We start from the raw sequence: 15130 nt of genomic DNA, 5'->3' as shown, positions 1-15130 counted from the left end.
TGAAATAAATGAAATTTTATTTTAAAAGGAAAATATATTTTATCAGTATACATTAGTTTTTCTGCGGGAGTGAATGTACAGAACTCACCTAATTTTGATTTTTTAATCTGGATCTTCACTTATTTCAGAGGAAATATTTGGCCATATGACCTGGAAACGTAAACTATTATACATAATTCGTATTTTCGAAGTCTGTGCAGTCCTTAGTCATCCAAATTAAGTGAGTTCTCTACTGTATTTTTAGAATATCACATGTTTATGCTCTACGTTCCAACTGGGAATCCGAGTACAATTTGGAACTGATAAGGCTAAAAGAAATTGATACCTTGTTCCTCATTTCAGCTCAGCTTAATGTCAACCCTGGATATTACTTTAAAAAAACTAATGATCAAGCTAACCATAATTGACCCAGCAGTTAAAGAAATGAACTGAAATTTTATTGCAGTTCACAAAATGACCCAGGCAATCAGGAGAAACTAGGAAACATTTTATTTTAGCCTAAGTAGTCGATGACACTTGATGCCAAAAATCAAACAAAAAGTTAAAGAGAATGTTCGCACATAATATGTCATTGATGATCTTTGATTATTTGGAAATCAAAGTTGGATAAAATATTTTGTGAACTCCTCATAGTAAGTCTGTGTGTAAAATAGGGAAAAAGTATTGAGCGTAGAGTAGAACTTGTATCAAATGATTTTACAAATGTCTAGCATACAAAATTTTGAGCGGCACGTCGGACAAGGAGCTTTACAGGACATCCACGTGTCTGGTTCCTGTTGATTTTGACGGCTGGCGAACCATTTACCCATACACTCTAAACACCACATCGGGCGACAGTAACACTGAACGCAGTCGCCTTCGTTTAAATCGTGACAGACTTTGTTCAGTTTGACATCGGATTCTTTTTGCATGCAGCCGATACAAGTTTCAACTTCCTAGAAACAAAAATGACGTACTGAGGATGGTATGTAATGTTAACTGGTACGGCAGCAGAATCTCTGTAAACTTTCATTTGGAAAAATTGAATAATCATCCATGAAATACTTCGCGAATTTCAGGACTTCTAAATTTTAATGGAGGAAGTTGCCCTTGGGCAGAGATAAGCTTAGTGTTTCTGTATTCACATGCATGAATTGATCCTTCAGTACTCACCATGCTAGCTGGTTTTACGAAGCGACTATTGGCTTCCACTTGATCCTTAAATGCTGCCACAAATCGTTCGCTCAGCGACTGCTGTACGACAATATTTCTCACGTTACGTATAGGCTGTTTAAGTTTATTCAGAAGATCGCTGTACTCTAATGAATTCAGTCTGAAAAATGGGAAAATTGAGATTATGAACAAAAGCGTTCCACCCCAGTTCAATAAATTCAAGGTCATCCTTCTTTTCATATTCAACCAATAACAACCTGAACCAGGAGAATCGTCCATTATACGTCCTATCCTATATATCCTATATATGTGGGAAAGGGCCGAAATATTTGCAAACCTTAGGCACATGGTCTTATCCAGTAGGTTAATAACAATAGAACCTCAACGACCTTGGATATTATGATTTATTTGATACTGTTTTACGAACCTAGAATTTGATCCATATATGCCAATTTAAAAACTATCGGTTATCGAACAGATTTTCTGGTGCCCTGAAGTTTGTCTTTGACACGGGTCCACTATTATTAGTATCAATAAATCAAAGAGGATCTTAGAGGTTCATAGTTTTAGCAACACCAACTGTGCATATTAATCATACATCGCTGAAGATTCTCTTATTTCCATAAATCAAAAAAAGTTTACGCATTCATTGCCAACAACGAGATATAGCCAAAATAAAATCACAGTGACAATAAAATTCATTTTGAAAACTAATGTAATCTAACACGGTGATTTTCAAGGGAAATTGACGAAGTAAGTTGCCATTGGCAAATGAAATATGTGAAATGTAAATGAATTTCCAAAATATTTCCCTGACTAGAGGAAAATTTCTCAAATTCCCAAATATTTTTTCCCTGTTCTGTGGGAACCAACCACGAAGATGAATCCCTGTGATTGCGAATGTATTTTAAGAATTCGATTCATTTTCGCACCTGATCTGGAAGGGTTCGACCTTGTCGTTGGCACTGACGACGCTGATCTGTAAATACTGCGAGCCGGGATTGCCGTCGTGCGTAATCGCGTGCTCCTCGGAATGACTCAGCGTCAAGTGAATATCCGTCTGGTGAGCGACGTGTACGAAATACGTCGTTGTTTTCACGATCCACGAATCGGTGACGATCATACGCCGTCCGATCGGACCGGTCGTGAATTTGTCGACGCGACGAAATTCAACGTTTATACTCGAAGCGACGTCGCGCCACGATGTGCTGTTAAGGCTTGCGTTCGATGAGTTCGTGTGAACAGCGAGAGTTTTGGCGATCGGATGTTCGTTCCAGTTGTCCCTCGACCATTGGTAAGCGAGATAGGCCGCTGCGAATATGATGATCAGGGCCGTGATGAGATAGAGTTTCCAAAATAATGTCGCTTTCCAAACGTACAATAAGTGAAGATGTGGACAGCAGATACCGAGACCGAAATAATATCCTGGAAAATTCGAAAAAAACTATGTTTCATCGTTATAGAAAAGTCAAGTGTGTGCTTAATCCGCCTGCTTAATCCGTATCAGTTTAATCCAGATTTTGATAATCAGGATCCAGTTCCACCGTTGTGAATTAGAGTTAACTCAAAGAGTTAAAATTAGTTAATTTTCGATGTTTTAACTCTATAGAGTCAAATCTTAACTCTGGAACTGGATCCAGGATCTCCACCAATAATACCTGTAGGCCTATGTAAAATATGTTTCATTCAGATTTCTCATTAACCAGATGAATTTTGTTGGTCTTCATCCGGAGTAAGCGGGGTTCTACTTCAAACCCTAAAAAGAAACAGGCCTAGGCCTATTTCGATTTAAGATTTAAAGAAATTAGCCTATCAAAACATGTCACTTCAATATTTAGCAATTTGTCATCTTGCAAAAAATTTTAATTTTCATCAGAGAGGATATAATGGTGGATCCAGTAAATGTAGAAGGGCTTATCACATAGAAGTTAATAGCCTAAAATCTGGAATGTACAAGCCAGGACATTCGAGTAGGCCTAAGGCATCCAGGAGATTTCATTGTAGGTTGGATTTCTTTAGGCTGACTTGCATTTAAGGGGTGTCAAGACCTGTACCACAAAAAGTTCAACTAGGCTTGTTTTTCCATTGACAAGTAATTTAAAGTACAGAAGAGGAATGGAATGTACCAGTTTTAGGGGAATTTGAGGAAAAATTTAATTCATTAATTCGTACCAAGTGGAATAACTGAATGGACGAGGGCCGTTGCGGTTGTCCTCTTGATATGGTAGTAAATAAAATTCAGATCTTCGCTTCCCAGATAATTTGCCAGAACGTTTTGAATCGTAAATCCGGCTGAAACGAACTCGGTCGGCGGTGCAACCAGGCACCAACTGAACAGAATATAGCCCAGCGTGTAGATCACTTCTACTGTCGCCATATAGGGCACTGTGTTTTCTTCTAACAGCCCGATATCTTCACTCTCAAACTCATCGAAATCCATCAAACGACGTCCGACACCAGAAAGGTAGAAACGTCAACAGTGGGGAAACCCTTAGAAAACCCGGAAATGCCATGAGAGAATGTAGGTCAACGGGATACCTTTTTCAATTAAGAATTTATTGCTTCAAAGCAAATGTTAAAAGCAGATCCAGCGAAGAAACTACACAAACAGTTTCATCAATTGATTTCGATCATTCTAATATATCATGATCTAAATTTTGGATGCATTTGAACTGACATTAGCAGTTTATTTTCGGTTGTTTAAAGTTTTCGGCGTTTCGCTGAAGATTCTCCCCGCGCGTAGGATTCGAGCGTCTAGTGACGTCATAGTAACGCGACGAGTCGGTGCGAGCTATTTGACGAGAGAAAGAGTTGATCGGATCTTCCGCAGTAAAATACATGCATAAGGTCAGTATATCGAGCTTTGATTTTCGTAATTTCTTATACCGTCGGACCGAAAAGCTTCTTTTCTATCCGCGTGCGTTTAATCTACTGAGAATTTTCAACGTTTTATCGATGATTCGAATCGGTTAGACATCAAATTATTCGCAGACCGCGTAGACGCCGAGTACGCCATTGTTGGGAATCCCCGCCGGGCCCGCCCTGTTGTTGTTGATACCGGTATCTTCTTGATAACAATAAGAGTATCTGTCACATTGACAAGACAATTGAATCTCTAATTAGATTCTAGCACTTAGGTTGTCAATGCATAGTTTATAGGCCTACTTTTTGTCATGATTAATTTTGTGAACATCATATGTCATTTGTCACTTTGAAAATAGATGAAGAGTGGTAGTGTTTGGAGCTTGTTTGTTGGTTGCTATTATTGCAATATATTGGTTCAAACAAGTGTTTATATTGGAATGATGAAGTTGCCCTATAAATCAACTAATTAGTTTATAAGCTGACGTTAAAAGTGGGCTTGACATAGTTTGTCCACTTAAATGCTGAGACAGACCTCGATAGCGTACCGGTACTACATCCTAAAAAATAGCTTGATTTTGTCTGAAAACCAGACAATGGGTAAGCCCTCTGCTCCAGGTTTGACAGTTGAGATAGGCCTATAAATTTCTGAATTTAGATTAGTCACGCTGGTATGAGAGAGTAGGCTATATATGTATGAAATGGGCTAGTCATGTTAATTTGAGACACAACTGGAACTAATCTCCAGTTGTGTCTTGGGAAGAATGGCTTGTTGTAATAGGCTTGGGCAAAAGTAAATTTCTGAATAAGGCCCTAACAGTTACGGTGTGACTCTTCCAGTGAGTCTGGATACAGGTTCTACTTAAGTTCTTACGCTTAAGTTCTTGCAGCCTGGTAGAAAATTCAATGATGTTTTTTTAAATTCGATTTGTAGGATTGTTAAAGAAAGATAAAACAAGATGGCTGCTCCAGCGAGTTTCAATCCCCAGCCGGTGAACGCATCGGCGAGGCCGGGTCCTACACCTCCTAAATTCCTCAAACACCAAGTGTACGAACATACAGATTCCTTCTCGCGCGTCGATGAACATGCAATCATGGTAAGTGTAGGCTATATGCGTTCTCTGCTGTTGTGTTAGAAATTAATTGTTCAGCTGCACCGCGATGGTGGTTCCTCTATTCGTTCCAAAAAACGATTATGAGCTTCTTAACGAATCCATCTGACACCTTGATATCATCATGTTTATTTGGTCCAGGCCTTCTCTGTCATCTCATGGTTTTGTCATTGGCTTATTGCCTGGTTGGTATCATTTAGCAATGTGGTACATAGTAGCACGTTGTAGCCTTACAGTTGGCCCACAACAAATTCAACTTGAAAATTGCTTGAGGTGCCCAGTTATAGAAATACCAGGGTCCCGTTCGAGGAATTCATCCAATTCAAATCCATGGTTGAGTTGCAATCAGTAATTTGCACCAGGATATCAAAACTTTAAACATGTTAAACTGCACTCATGGTTAGGTGTATAGTTTCCATGAGATTCTATCGGGTCACTTGACCTAGCTCAGGAAACGAGGTATCAGGAGGTGGCTGTAAAATATAATCTCAACGAATAAACATTTTATTGTCGAAACAGTGTACTGCAGAGATCACAGCAGATGATGCTTAAAATCGATATCCCAGGCCGGGAACTTAATCTATGCCACAAGATAGCTGCCTGAATAGACGATATAGTTTTCGCTGTATAATGCCTCATAGATGTACACAGATACTTAAAAACATCTGGCAAGCGCGCGATATATTTCATGTTTGTATGGCTATATTTTGCCGAGTCCAAATATGGATCAATTCTGTACGCACAGTGCTGTAGTCAGTAGTACATCGATTCATATTGCAATTAATTTCAATTCTGGGCATCTCATGTTCTCTCGTTTTGTACCTAGATTTAGAATTTTCATTTTCAATGCTAAAACGTATACCGACCAATTTCTTGCTCAGTCAGAAACTCCAGTTTTAAAAACCAGTGGACAACCATGCAATACTGGCCCTGGCCTGAACCATTGAAAAATGGCCTACTATATCACTTTTGGCATATCTTTTGCATAGGCTAATATATCGGCAAAATTGATATCCCAATAGAACCCTAGCCTACTGGATGTTTGTCCTCAGACTTATGTTAATGACTTTTTACGTAGGAGAATCTTAACGAATCGGAAAGTTATACGACTGCGGCCGATTCTGATGCTCGACACGTCGTCAGAAGGAAAGGGTTATTCGACGTGTGGACAGAAAAATATATATGTAGCCTAATTGTTTTTAGTCTGCATCTCTTCCTGTGCCTGACTCACTTGGGGTTTCGTGCGTTCAATAGATTGCGGTTCACTCATTCAGCGGAACACAGAGATAATGTTGATGATATATTGTGTCGGGTCTTTTCCTATTTCGGTATCACGTCTATATGTTCTTTGAGTTCGTATTCATCGTTGATGTCTGTATAGTCTGTATCTCGGAATTGGAATCGACATTTTTGCTGATAATACGATGTTCCTGTATGCGTCACGCTACTAGAATATTCATTATGAGTCTAATAATTTAAAACCGACATGTTTTGACGTATAAATAATAGTGTTCAGGTTTTTTCAAGCACCAAGCGAGTTGTTTGAACTATAGTCCTATATACGACATAGGCCTATATTTGAAATAATTTCAAGGTTTAGTTGGGGCTTTTAGTTAGTAGGGCTTGGGATGTCCTGCTTGAATGTATCATGTATACCAATAATTATGTTACATTTGAGAAAATATATTCTTTCGTTCATTAGTTTAGAGCCGCCGAGTTGGATTGCGGCAATCTTTGTTCCAAACTGGACAACCAACTCTGACAGGTGTCAAAAAAGGCCTAGTCAGTGTTCTTTAATGCTGAATTTTAAAGGGGCTGCATTCATTTTTAGGTGTAGGACATTGTTGTTGCTTTCGATCCGCTAGAAAAATACAGAAAATTTGTAATCTTCTATTTTCACATTAACTCAATGTAAAGCTATTATCAGCTTTCATAGTTGATATTGACATCATCCACTCTGGTAGGGGCAGAAGATATATTTATACGGGGTAGCTGATTTTCAGAGGGATGGATATAGAAATGAACGAGGTAGCCGCCCCTCTAAAACCTGTTGCGGAGAACACTAGTTGAAAATACGTAGGCCTATGTGTAATATTTTAGGGTAGCTGGTATATGAAATTCAGTGCCCCGTTTCCAAAGAGAAGGGGTTAAGTAATGAAGACGCATAACAGGATACATAGGATCTTTTAACACCGCCTCATGTAATCAGGAGATGATACCTTATAGCTAGAATTGATAACTTAATAACGATGTTATTTCTTAGAGCGGATCAAACATCGGATCGTTCGCTATCATCCAGAAATATATGTGTTCAGACGCCGACTGACAAAAACTCGGCGATAAATCGGCAAAAGATAAATAGTACGCACATACCATGCTATGAATAGTTCTCATGTCGGTATTTTGCATAGTGCTTCACATTGTAAGCATTTTTATTCATTGTATATGTATATAGAGTTTGCCTTGTCCTGCAAGTCCCCGAAATGTCTTTTCTTTGCGAGACTTGACAATCTTCGTAAATGTAAGAGCTCGTTTCTTTCAATCGGAATTTTGTATGGTATTAGGCCTCTCCTATCTGCGAACCAGATCGAAATAGGTCCTTCATTCACTTGAAATTTTGTTCCAATTCGCTGTGAAGTCAATGCTAATGTTTGATTTTAGTAGTCCTCTCCTCAATGTGGGCGTTGAGAAGTTATTCCAGCTGATTTATGAAGACGCTCGAGAATGTGTTTGTAAAACACATAAAACATTATATGTAAATGTGCCAAATAAGGGCTGGAACAACACTGTGGTCCTTACTGGTGCCAAATGGGCCAGTGCCTGTTTTACCTTGGCCAAATTTGGTAGGTGGTTAGTACCGGTTATTGTATGGAACCAAAAATACATCTCTTTATGTATTTTTGATGGAACCTATCCTATTTAGGGGTATGGTCCCGCTCCGGTCTCAGTATCCACTATAGGGATCAATGCGCTTTTCGGAAATGATCTGAGGTCCATTTTCCGTTGGGTTTTCTGGCTTTATTAAGGCTATAGCTTCTAGCTATATGATTTATGTAAGTCTGAACGTGGGCAAACCATTCAGCGCGTCGACTGAGCAATATAGATATATCACTTAACTTTTATCTTAGTGAAAATATCTTCTCGAGACAAGAGTGTCGCTGAATGCTTATCACGTTGACATTCAGTATAGTACAAGGATGATTTGGTATTATATATATATATGTGTATATATATATATATATATATATATATATATGTATATATATATATATATATATATAATGTATTTTTTCGTTCCGCCGATCACCATATTTGGTCGGTACCAAATCCGTTTGGTGAATAGAGTATTGATAACGACGAATGGCCTGTTGCAATTTAACGTAACTCTACTTAACTGCGTGTGAAGGCTTGAAAAGATTCAATTACCGGATATCTATAGGAACTGATTCAAAAATTTTAACTTCTCCCGAACACGCGCGACCGTGTTTTTTGAATCTTAAAAAAGGAATTTTCCCTGTTATTTATTTAAGACTGGTAAATTTCCTTTGATTTTTTGATTGAGTGTCCCTTACAGACCCACCACACCTGCCGGGAGCGAAACAGGGGGTTTGATTTTGAAATCGGAAATCGAAGTACAAATATAGTTGTGTGATCGGCGGTCGAGTTAACAGAATTTTTTTTTTTTGAAATCGAAGTACATAATTGGAAATTCGGTTCCGGTTCATTCAAACAATCTTCCATTCAGTCTGAACCGGCAAGCAACTGAATCGCGCGGCCGTGTTAGTACCCGTGCTCTTCGATGTTATCACGTTTCTCCCGTTCTTCATTATCTCCGCCGTAATACCAGTGTCCGCTACAATCGAAATCGACATTTTACCATTTCAAACGCTGGTCGCATTATTTGAGAAATAGTTCGAGCGCTGATGGATAAAACCTACATTGGTACTTCCATTTACGACCACTGGTACTTCGATTTAAGACCACTGGTAGTTCGATTTAAACGAAAATTCTGTTAGATACGACGGACGATCGCAAACTACTCGATCAAAATCAAACCCCCTATAACAAAGCCTTTTTCTACTTTCATATTCTCGTATCTTAAATCTTATTATATTGTATCTTAACTATAACTATCTGCTCGATTGTTTGTTTCGTTCTCGGCAAGTGTGGTGGCTTTGTAAAGGGACACCAAATCAAATCAAACCAAATCTATACCATTCGAATCAATAAGAGGGACGTTCCCTATTTTGATATTTAAAAAAAGTGAAACTAAACCGAAATTTTTGGACCGGTCAAAGTGGTTAGAAAATCCATTTCGTCGCCTAAGCATTGCTGCTATAGGGGGATATGAAAAAAAAATTTCGAAACAATTTCAAATGAATTATGCGCAGTATATCGGTTCACAGATCTGAAACAGTCGACGTGTAATGATCAATTTAATGCGGTCTGGTGAAACGAATGAACCGCGTAAAGATTTTTATTTGATTCGAAATAAAAAATTTTGAGGTCATGTAGTACGTATAGACATCGGGGTGTATCAAAATCTGACATCTAAATGGCGATCGGTTCATCATATTTATTTAGCCGATGATGTTCTGTTTGTTCAACATTGTTATTACTGTTCAGACTGTTAATTACGCCTATATGACAGCGCACACGACGACACGAAAAAAAGAAAAAGAAAATTATTATTATTATTTCGTTATTGTGCCGCGTATTCGGGCCAGTACAGCCCAGTCAATGGCTTTTCGCGAAAACGTCGTGCTCAATTTTTGTGTCAAGCCGTTTTTCCGTATGATACGCGATAATATATATGTAAATATGAATAACCTAGAAAATAATGGGATCATTCAGCCACGGAGCACGTACGGAGATAGAGAGTTATTTGTTAGATTGTTCTGATAGTCCTGAAATCAAGATTGTCATATTGTCCTGTGTACATACTTCGTTACAAGTATAGAAAGTGAAATACTGTATAATATTATTTAAAAAGATCTGGGGTGATTTTGTGTCCTTATGGTTTCCGCGTACTCGAAGACCTGAAAGTTAGGTTAATCCATTCACGGATTTTAGAATTATTTAATGGGCCATTGTTTTATGAATATAGAAGCAAAATATCACGGTCGTGACCAGTTGTGTCCATGTTATCAGGTTCAAAGACTAGCCGTGATCATATAAGCATTATTGGCCCGGCCAAATTAGTACGGATCGGACCCGAGTCAAATTTGTTCTGTGCCTAATTAGAGAGCTTGTTCACACGCAAACCACTCACTTGATACTAAACAATGCTCAAACAAAGTGAAGTGAATCATACCCAATGGTTTGACCCATGCTTAAATTTGGTTTGGGCCTGGTCTGACGTTTTTGATTGTGCCAAGCAGGCACAGAGCCATTTGGCACTCTTGTGAACAGTTATTCCGGGCCTAATTTGGCACAGACCAACTATGCCCATATGATCGCAACTTATAGCAGCCCTCTGCAATTTCACTGCTTGTAAGCCTGTATGTTTAAATTTTGTATTGGTTTTTATAATTTTAGGTGGCCCGCTACCCACATCGATCGTTTCGCGATCTGATGTGGGATTTGGTGCACTGCACGAACTTTACGGAAATCGAAAAAGTCAGGTACGTACCAACCAACCACAACTTACAACGAGAAGTAGAATGTAGGTCAACTCTTTGTTGACAACCCATGTTGTTGCCACGCGAAACTCCTAAAAAGGCCTCGATGATTATTGTAGTGTATGAAAAGCTGTGCGGGCTGAGTCAGATAGCATCGCGTTTAGAAAAATGTCAAAATACTGTATATGGTGGCCTAACGGGCTATGGTTTTTTATGAGTCAAATAGTGAGCAATAATGTGGTTTAAGTTTGCCTTGATGAACCATATGATCTTGTCACCAGCTCAAAATTTTTGTCTTTGTGTGGTTTACCGGATCTAACGTGGCCCACCCGACTTTCCAGTTAAAGGTCTAGTACGTAATTCAAAATAATGTTGGTCAGAACTAGTTTTTTGGAAATATATCTCGAACCTTCACGCGTATTAGTTCATTTTGAGATGATTCATGGTAATATGATTGATAGACATTCGTCAAAAGACAAAGCCGATCAGAGGCGTTTGTTGCAATGCACAAATACAGTAATGACTTGGTCGGTTTGCAGACTGAGATTTTAGATGTTTGAAATTGTTTCTAGTATCGTCAGTTTGATTGTCTTTTACTCATCAAAATGAGCGTGTCTTGTGTTCCGAGATCTCGGAGGATCGTTCCACTCGTTCGTCGGATCTCGGTTACGTTCAGGTCACCCGAGATCCGTGACCGTTTTGAACCGAACGCCCAGGGTGTACTCTTTTACGACCTCCGAAGTCACCATCCGAAATCGCCGGTTGGCTCCGCATAAAATCCTTATCACACCACCTCGACAGAAAGGAGGTTTTCGGACTCTACCAAAGGTCATGACATGACCAATAATAGAGTACAATTGGTGGCAAAAGGATTCTCCGATCTGATAAAAGAATACACCCCTAGGACCTAAGTCATGTGATGTGAATATAGCTGTTCATGTATTGGCTGTAACTTTACGATCGGGCATTAGTGCATTCAGGTCACATAAGACACGTTCGATGGACTTACGACTGGTCTGCGATCAGTTTTAACGATCTTTAGTAAACTCATGTTGCGAATATTCCACAAACGAAAAACTGGCCGCTGATTCCTTAACGATCCGACGATCAGGTCGGATCTTATGCTACCAGGGGCTGGTTTGATAGACTGGTATTACCTTTAACCCCGGGGTTAACTCGGCTGAAAATGAATTGAGTTAGCCCTCTGGTTAAAGGTAATACCAGTCTCTAAAACTGGGCCTTGAGTTTTAGGCTTTAGCTTATTTTCGCGAAGTCGTTGAACTAGCGTTTGCATCGGCACTATAGCTCGGTACATCGATACACATGGGTGCTGTAGCCGCTGTTACTGTATCCTGCAGGTATAGTTACAGAGTAAAAGAGATCTATCTACCTACTGAACCGTACAACTGTAAACAATATAGCATGACTCAATTGAATGGTATTAAAGCTCGTGAACCAATTATATTCCGATGAAGATGATTTGAAGCTTACCGACTCCTGTGTGCGGGCGCGTCAAACATCCAGCGTACCAATTATACAGTTCACCCCCAATTAGAGCCGTTTCATTAATTAGATTTACCAGGTCAGATCTGGGCCATATCCGATACAGAGTGGAAATATATAGAGCGCAATGTATATGATATTACCAAAATAGATGAATGTAGGATTGATACATCGATTGATACAGGATTGATACTTTGCAATATAGCCAATCAAATTTTCAGGATTTTTTCCCGGAAGGCCTCATTGCCTTGCCCTATTGAGCGGTTTCATTTTATCTGATGTGCCAGATTTATTCCCAAATACTGTCTAAATATATAATCATGAATCTTTCCCGTATTAAGGGATTTTTACTTATGGCCAGCATACCTCAACTTGCAACTGCAATGCGATCATGCACGACTGGTCTCCGTGTAATTCGCAAGAGCAGTGTGTGCCGGTTGCGACTGCGCGACTCATTGAGACCGGCCCCCACAGGCTCTATATGTGAATTTTACCATCAATGATCAATTTATATTTTTACCGACCAGCTACCCAAACCCCATAAACAAATACTAATACAATTTTTGAGCGAATATTAAGATTACCCGAAAATACCATGAATCTACAGAGACTGAAATTCGAATCAGCCCCTGAAGAACGATTACATCGAATTAAGTATTGAAATATCGCATTCGAGCAGAATTTGACAGATTCTATTCTGTGAGATGGTTTATTTAGGTCTTCTAAATGTGTACAGTATTTCGGTTATGGAAAATCCTCCGCGATGCTGAACTTCGCCGGAATTCCGTCAAATCATCGCGTGCTAGTAGTGGAACTGGATATTAGGCGCGATCTTACAGAGACGATTTGGCCTGGGCCAAATTGGCACGGATCAGACCCGAGTCACATTTAGAGCACGCTCACGCGCAAACCATTCACTCGATACTAAACAATGCTCAAACTAAGGGAAGTGGGTCATTTCCGGTACCAGTTGCAATTCCAACGCAATCATTTGTCTCGTGCTAGAATGTGGCTCGGGCCTGGTCCGACGTTTTTGGATGGGCCAAACAGGCATGGGCCCATTGGGCACCCATGTGAACAGTTATTCCAAAATTAGCCAAAAATGCTCGCGTGATCGTGACTATTGACCAAATGATTAAGAGTCACCACGAACGACTGTCGAAAGTAGTTGCGGCTGTTTTTAGATAACCTTCTAAAATCTTGCCTCTCGATATCTATATTTTACAGAATCATTTTCCGATGGATGACGTCGAAGAATATGTACATCTTGCAGTTCGACAACGAAGCGCCGGGATCGCCCGAAGAGGTGCTCACGGCGTTCCGACGCAGAAAGGGAACGTTCGCTAAAATCTTCGAACTCATGTGCTGGTTTGTATTCCTAATCGCCGGCGACCGAGGCCCATGTTCATTGGTTTAGATTTCACAAATTGGAGGGATTAGATTTCTAAAAAAATACGGAGAGTAGAATAACATTTGCTACAAAGGCTTATACCATATTCAAGACGGACTTAGTGCCTAAAAAAAAACAGAACCATATTGAAGATGGACTTGATTTCTAGAAAAAAAAACAGAGATCAGAATAGCATTTGCTACAAAGGCGTGTACCATATCGAAGACGGGCTTAATTTCTAAAAAAAGAAAGTAGAATAGCATTTGCTACAAAGGCTTATACATGATTCAATGAAAAATGAATGAATTTTAACATTTTAAACCTAGAAGTTTCTCTGATTCACTCAGGGAATTTGGGGTAATCACATCGACATGGAAAATTAAGGGAAAACTGTGGGGATTTGTAAATGGGCGTAAAGTGGCCACGCCGTATCGGTCTCCCGCAGGTTGTAGGTCAGGACATAGATCTATAGGATAATAAGATCCATCTATCGTTTTAGTGCTCGAGTAAACCTGATTAAAGCTTAGATTGCGGTGAAATTTCATTTCTTACTTTCCAAAGAAGAAGACGATGTTGATTTATGCACGCATAGTTTCCCCTTCCCCGCGTAGAAAGTTACGGATTAAACAATTTACACGCTTCTAGCTATAATTCAAGTGGATAGCAACTGCTCGCACCGGAATTGTTTTTGTATCGGAAAGAAAATCGTCAATAAAAGCGCGTGTGGAGGAAAAGGAACGTGAAGTGGTCTCGTGCACATGTTTCTTTTCTCGTTTTGACCGTTCAATCTTGGCGTAGTCATTACTCCAAGGTTTAATCATCGTCCCCATTCCAAAACAAACCTTTCTAGTTTTCATACATCTGAATGCAGTTATCAAATGAAGCACTCTAATCCGCGTACACCGTAGATAATCGAAGAAGTCCTACAATTTGAATTTTTTTACGATATAAGTTTATTAATAAGGAACCACAACGCTTCGGCTGTTGACTTATAGCCATCCTCAGGTGGAATAACCAGAAACAGAAGTAATGTAGCATAAAAACTTACAGGACATGAACAAAAGTTTATGTCAACTCATTAGTTTTACACGGTAGAACTCGCTTAATTCGGATGACTCGGGACCAGCCAGATTTCTCCGAATAAAGTAAAATCCGAATTGTAAACGATAGTTTACACAGTTCCTAGTTAAACGGACCGAAAATATTGCATGCAAATTGAGCGAAAATCCGGATTGAAAAATCCGAATTAAGCGAGTTCTGCTGAGAACACTGGTTTTTGAATGTAACCTAAATTTTAAAAAATTTCAAACATTAGTCATATGAGAATTGAGCCCGGGATTCGTGTTGAAATTGATCTCCGTCATCCTCTCCTGGGTACGAGGGAACCTGAACTAGAATCCAGGGGCCAGACAGCGTTATTGAGACCGGCATCCTATTCCATTATGTTGTATTATAAACTGATGTTTAACTTTAAAAAGGACGGGGTTGCC

General features: G+C 39.4%; 2 protein-coding genes across 2 annotated transcripts in view; one reads left to right on the top strand and one right to left on the bottom strand.

Annotated features, from left to right (window-relative positions):
- Positions 1 to 39: 39 nt before the first annotated feature.
- Positions 40 to 3629, bottom strand: LOC141898370 (E3 ubiquitin-protein ligase TM129-like). The gene is made up of 4 exons (XM_074784222.1): positions 3325 to 3629; positions 2085 to 2577; positions 1153 to 1312; positions 40 to 935 (listed from the first exon to the last, which is right to left on the bottom strand). The coding sequence occupies exons 1-4, from the start codon at positions 3590 to 3592 to the stop codon at positions 687 to 689; spliced, it is 1170 nt and encodes a 389-aa protein (XP_074640323.1). The 5' UTR covers positions 3593 to 3629; the 3' UTR covers positions 40 to 686.
- A 297-nt stretch (positions 3630 to 3926) lies between these two features.
- Positions 3927 to 15130, top strand: part of LOC141900114 (uncharacterized) — a 37606-nt gene continuing 26402 nt past the window's right edge. The window contains exons 1-4 of the mRNA XM_074786854.1: positions 3927 to 3999; positions 4949 to 5111; positions 10665 to 10750; positions 13478 to 13618. Of these exons, the coding sequence (XP_074642955.1) occupies positions 4974 to 5111; positions 10665 to 10750; positions 13478 to 13618 (365 nt within the window). The 5' untranslated portion in view covers positions 3927 to 3999; positions 4949 to 4973. The remainder of the gene's footprint in view (positions 4000 to 4948; positions 5112 to 10664; positions 10751 to 13477; positions 13619 to 15130) is intronic.

This window comes from Tubulanus polymorphus, chromosome 2 (assembly GCF_964204645.1).
Source record: "Tubulanus polymorphus chromosome 2, tnTubPoly1.2, whole genome shotgun sequence".
Lineage (NCBI taxonomy): Eukaryota > Metazoa > Nemertea > Palaeonemertea > Tubulaniformes > Tubulanidae > Tubulanus > Tubulanus polymorphus.
Note: the sequence above shows the minus strand (reverse complement) of the source record. Positions and strands in the feature narration are given on the sequence as shown.